At 26.4% G+C, this 6,489-nt stretch overlaps 1 protein-coding gene across 1 annotated transcript; it reads left to right on the top strand.

The window, feature by feature from the left end:
* Nucleotides 1–4,109: 4,109 nt before the first annotated feature.
* On the top strand, nucleotides 4,110–5,375 carry LOC108478294 (mitogen-activated protein kinase kinase 9-like). Its single transcript, XM_017780737.2, has one exon. The coding sequence runs from the start codon at nucleotides 4,184–4,186 to the stop codon at nucleotides 5,153–5,155; it is 972 nt and encodes a 323-aa protein (XP_017636226.1). The 5' UTR covers nucleotides 4,110–4,183; the 3' UTR covers nucleotides 5,156–5,375.
* The last annotated feature ends 1,114 nt before the right edge of the window (nucleotides 5,376–6,489 follow it).

Raw genomic sequence — 6,489 nt, 5'->3', positions numbered from 1 at the left:
GGGTGGCTTTATTATATGCAAGTCTTTCTGAGCAGTATGCTATTTTTGTTTGGACTTCCTTTCCTTTATTCTCTTTAATCGTTAATGTTGAAAGTGATGATGAAGAAGAAGCACTTTAGGATTGGTTGTACAGAGTGAGCTTGTTAATTCGACATTTAAATGTCATGATTTTTCTTAAAAACATATAGAAGAGTATATTAGACCTTTAGATAACACTATTTAATTGATATTTACCGGTCAAGTGAAAAGAATTAAATATTCTTTTAAACTTAAAAGAAACTAAATATAATGTATTATATTAAATACGATAAATTTTGTTTTTAAACAAAATGTCTAGAACTTTCCATATCCCTTTCCCAACTTATAATGTCATACTAATCGAACTAAAACTCAAACAAGATTAAATACGATAAAATATAAATATAATAGTAATTAAATACAACTAAAATTGCATTATTTTTAACAATGGAAGATATATAGATAAACTTTTTCTGCAATCATGAGTGGTAATACCATACATACCAAATGAATTTCTATGTATGAAAATTAAATTTTATCTTATACCATTCTTTATTTCTCTCTTAACTCTAGCTAGAAGAAATATATATTGGCTATAAAATATAGACAAAACAAAATTTGACTTCCATGAATTAGGGTGTAGAAAAGTTATAGTATGATATATGAAATTCCATGAATTATGGTATTATGATATCATATAAATGTGTCAAGTTCATAATATTGATAAATATATGTCAAACTTTTCTTTTTCTTTTGTAATTTAAGACCAATTTGACTTTAGTAAGTAAGGATTTTTTCATTATTTGTAGAGATTCCTATTTTAAATATTATATATAAGATTAATATTTTATTTATAACCATGTAAATAAGGTTAGTCTATTAAAAACTTAAAAAACTAAATATAATGTATTTTTTAACGTTAATCTCATTATAGGTTTTATTATATATGTCATTTTTTTATGTAATATCTAGAACTACACATAGCCCCTCCCAATCATTAAATAGAAGAATAATACGTTTCAATGCATTCAAACTCATGTACTCTGCACTAGTAATAATATCAATACTAATTAAACTAAGACTCAATCAAAATACAATGCATTATATTAAATAATATAAAATTTAAATATAATAATAAAATAGTTTAATACAACTGATCCATAAATATAGATCAAACTTTTCAAAATCATGAATATTATTTTGGTAATACCATACTTACCAAATGCATTTACTTTTGTAAAAATTAAATTTATTTTAGCTTAAGACTAACTAGAAGAAATATATATTGACTATAAAATATAGATAAAAAATTGACTTCCACAAATTAAGGTGTAGAAAAGTTGTAGTGTGATATATAACAATTCCATGAATTAGGGTATTACAATGTCATATAAATGTGTCAAAACTTTCCTTTTGAATTTTGCAATTTAAGTCAATTTTGAAATTAATAGTAACCTGCTTTATGTAATGTGAGAGTTGTGACATTTAAATATGGTTTTTTTAAAGACATTTAAATATTCATATATAGTTAATTAAGAAAATATAAATCAATTCAATAAAATTTATATTATTAATAAAATTTTGGTGTTTCGGATTAATTGTGTATCAACTCGTTTAGAAAATTACGAAAATTTTTATTTGTAATTAAAATAAGTTTATTTGAACTCAGCCAATTGGATTGTTGAAATATTAAATTTATCATTCAACCAAAACTTTTCTTTTAATATTTTTTATATATGCAAATTTACTAACTCCGCCAGTTGCATATCTATACAACTATTAATAAAACCCTTGACTAATTTGGTATCACAGGTTAATCAAATGTATTTTAGTTTTTTTATTTTAACAAAAAACAATAAAAATATGCGTATTGTGAGTTTGAATCCGCGACAATTGGATTGGTAAAATCTTAAATTTATTACTTGATCAAAACTTTGTTTAAATACTTTTTATACATTCTTTAATATGCACAATTTTTATGTTTCATTGTTTATTTTATGTTATTTTAAACATATATATTTTAAATCTGTAATTTCTATGTACATATACATATGATAGGATTTTTAATATTTATAATTTAAAATTAAAATCATTAATTGCTTGACACATGGTAGAAGTTATTGTTATTCATATTTCTAAAGAGATTTTAAAATAATTTTATCATTTCTATTTTATAAATTAATTTCCTTTTAACTTGTGGTACAAATTCAACCAAATATTTATATATATATATATATATGATATAAATAGATAATTTTTATTTTATAAATTTATCTCTATATATTAAGAGAATCTTTTTATTTTTATTTAATATTAATGTCTTGGAATACTAATTTAATCATGCATTTAAATATAATAAAATATATTTATTTATTTCAAGTTTGTGACATGTATATTTAAAGAATGCCTATGAAAATGAAGCTACAACCATTCCCTTTATTTATATATTAATTTATGGAGCATTTCTAGAATATGCCTTACCAAGTGAATCCTCCAAGGATCTTCCTAAAACTGTTAAGCACTTTAAGATTATGATTAATTAATAAAAAACCTAATGCAATATCCATAATTGTATGACCTGTATCCCACCAATTTTCCTAATTACCTAATGCACTTTTTTAATTAAAAATTAAATTAATGCTTTACACTTAAGATTATCTATAAAACTGAAATTTTAGTTTTTTTGAATTACTTACAATATTTTTCAACAATTCCACCTTTTTAAAATAAACCCTACAGTATTGTGGTACTTGAAGAACTAATTTTTTAAAAGTATCGATTTTTTATTTTAAATAAATTTTACTTTACATTAACATTTATTTAAAATAATTATATATGAAATACTTCTTTGAGAGTAAATTAAAAGTTAAAAATAAAAGTTTACTTAAATAAAATAAAATAAAATAAATTTTTGGGTAAATTACAAAAATAATTAGTTTTGTTTGTCTCAGATTATATTTTAGTAATTTATTTTTGAAATGTTACGTTTTAAGCATTTACGTTATCGTTTTGTTACGAAGTGGTCAATTTTGTCGTTAAACTCCATTAAGTTCTACCTAACAGTCCAAATGGGATTTAAATGACAATTTAGATGTCTAATTACTGGGATAAAAATAAGGTTTTAATTAATTAAATTTAATTTGGATTACCACGTAAGACTGTAGTTATAGAGATAATGAAATTTAACGGTAGAATGACTATTTCGTAACAAAATAAAATAAAAGTGATTATTTTTATAAATTACCCTAATTTTTTTATGATTTAGAAGAAAGAAAAGGAAAGAATGAAGAGATACGAAAGTACCAAACTTTAGTAAAAAGTCATTCGCTTGATCAAAAAGTCATTCATTTTCCATAGAATTTCACAAATACTTTAATCATTTAAGTCACATGCAAAAATATAAAGAAATTCAACAACTCCCTGCCCCACTAATAGAAAATTATTTTTTAAGTTAACGAGGTATTGTTGCTAAAAGTTCAAAGGTTTAGGGTTTTAAATATTTATCTTCTAATTTTATAATTTTTATTTGTTTATATTTTTTATTCTTGGAAGATTTATTATTACAAATAAAGTAATATATATAAATATAAAATACCCAAGCAACTACGTTTTAGAATCAAACTAGTACAATGCACAATAAACAATAAATCAAACAAAATCTATACATAATATATACACATAAAATTAGAAACTTCAAAAATATTATAAATGTATATTGCATTAAAAAGTAAATTAATTATTTTTATCTAAAATTCCACCATTTATACTACTAAAGATTAGCTTGATTGATAAAATAATCATACAGTTATATGTGAGGTGTATTTTATATCAACATATATTGACTAACTTTTAAAATTAAAAATTAATAAAAATTTTTAAAAATTATTTATTTTTACTTTAATGTATAAAGAAATTGTAATTAAAAACTCTAAGTGAGTCTATAAACTCTGAAATAATTAAATATTAGAAAATATAAATAAAATCGCCAACCATTCGTTCATAAATTAAAATATTGGAGCCCACTTTCCCCCACTATCCTCTCACCTTCCTTCTAGCCGACTCTATCACTTCAGTTTTTTTTTTACTTATATATACTTACTTCCTTTTTTATTTTCCTTTCAATTACAACCTTTTTTCTCCCAAAACTCGCATCTTTTTCCTTCACATGGCCGTAGTTCGTGAACGACGCCAGCTTAATCTCCGTCTTCCGTTACCGGACGTTTCCGATCGCCGCCCTCGTTTCCCTCTCCCACTCCCTCCTTCCTCCACAGCCACCGCCGTCGCTGCTTCTTCGGTCACCATTCCCGCCACTGAGCTCGAAAGACTCGAAGTTCTCGGTCACGGAAACGGCGGAACAGTGTACAAAGTCCAACATAAACGTACTTCAAAGATTTACGCTTTGAAAGTAGTGTACGGCGACGGTGACCAGACTGTTCGCCGGCAAGTTTTCAGGGAAATGGATATTTTACGAAAGACTGATTCACCTTACATAGTTCGTTGTTACGAAACGTACGAGAAACCTTCCGGCGACGTGGCGATTTTAATGGAGTATATGGACGCCGGCACTTTAGATACCCTTCTTCGTAATAAAGGCACTTTCACGGAGCTTGAACTTGCTCATATAACAAGACAGATTCTAAAAGGATTAAGCTATTTGCATGCACATAAAATCATTCACCGTGATCTTAAGCCGTCGAATTTATTGGTCAACAAGAAGATGGAAGTCAAAATCGCCGATTTCGGGGTTAGCAAGATGATGACTCGGACGTTGGAAGCGTGTAATTCGTACGTCGGAACTTGTGCTTATATGAGTCCGGAGCGGTTCGATCCCGACGCTAACGGTGGTAACTACGACGGCTTCCTCGGTGATATATGGAGTTTGGGATTAACTTTAATGGAACTTTACGTGGGTCACTTCCCGTTTCTACCGGCCGGTCAAAGACCCGATTGGGCTACACTTATGTGCGCCATATGTTTCGGCGATCCACCGTCTTTGCCGCCGGGTGCTTCCGATGAGTTCAGAAATTTCATGGAGTGTTGTTTGCAAAAGGAGTCTAGTAAAAGATGGACAGCTTCTCAGCTTTTGAATCATCCATTTTTGATTAAACATCCATCGCCGGCGTCCGCCGACAACTGAACCGACCGACCCGACCTAGTCTTAAATCCGGATACCCTTTTTTTGTAGAGACAGGAATTAATCTGGACTTGGATCTTACTTTTCCCTTTTTGCTTTGCATTTGTATATTCTTTTCTCTTTTCATGCGGCAATCAATTTGCTGTTCCACGATATATCTCAAAATTAGATTCATTTTACATTGAAATTTTATCAATAATTAGAAATTAGATCATTTCCCAAATTATTTTTATATTTTTTACCTATTTTAAAATTTTATGACAAAAAATATTGTCCAGTAAAAATATTATGAAGACTCTTCTATTAGGACTTAAATTTTATTTTGTTCTATTTTATTTAAATTAGAAAAATTTAATTATTTCTATTAAAATATTATTCATCCTTATTGTTAAAAATTAATATAATTGATAGAATAATCAATATACATACTAAATAAACCAATTTTTCTTGAAATAATTACTATAATTCATGAAACCAAGTGAAAATTTTTAAATTTTGCGTTTTAAAAATTTAATATATTTTGAATATAACTTCTCGTATAATTATAATTTACGACTTCCAAAAATAATAATCCTTAAAATGATTGAAAAATATAAATATAATTTTTTATTTGTCATATCATACATATTAACTAAATAAATTTTAAATATCTACATCTTTTAATTTGAAATGTAAACGTTGCCAACCTTGTTCAGAAAGATATGGAAAATAACAAAAGAAGTAGCATGGGGAAAACTATTATTTAAACATATTTACATCGTGAAGTTATTATAGTTGAAGGTGTTTGGCATTTTGTTGTCATAATCCAAGACCCGTAGGCTGCTGAAACATATAAAACAGGTTTAATTCTGATTTTAGTCCTTTTATTATGCTATAATCTGAGATTTAATCAATTTACTTTAATTTGACATAATCTTATATCTTTACTAGTAGGTCCAAATTGATAATGCCATTAATTACTATCATTAAATTGATGAAGTAGATTTTTCATACTATTATTTGGTCACAGAACTGGAGTCATGTGAAATCCAATCAATCATGTTTCCATTAAAATGAATTCTAATTGACAACAAATTTTAGATTCGATTCTTATACGCTCATACCACTCCTTTTATCAAAATTACAGGTGAAGCTAGATTTTTTTTTTTAGGGTAGTCAGAATTGAATTATATGTTTTAGAAGTTAATGTGTAATTTTATCATGTATTAACTTATAACTTCATCATTTTTAGAGAGACTAAATAAAAATATTTTCATTTTTTTCTATTTTGGGTGAGGTAGCTCCCCCTTGGTTTCACCTCTTATCAAAATAAATTTTACATTGTAACCAAACACATG

The sequence above is a fragment of the Gossypium arboreum genome, chromosome 12 (assembly GCF_025698485.1).
Source record: "Gossypium arboreum isolate Shixiya-1 chromosome 12, ASM2569848v2, whole genome shotgun sequence".
NCBI classification, from domain to species: domain Eukaryota; kingdom Viridiplantae; phylum Streptophyta; class Magnoliopsida; order Malvales; family Malvaceae; genus Gossypium; species Gossypium arboreum.
This window is presented reverse-complemented; position numbering and strand designations above follow the sequence as displayed.

Bases quoted from the DNA above. Each gene is read 5' to 3' on its own strand.
- LOC108478294 (XM_017780737.2), top strand. From the start codon at position 4,184: ATGGCCGTAGTTCGTGAACGACGCCAGCTTAATCTCCGTCTTCCGTTA.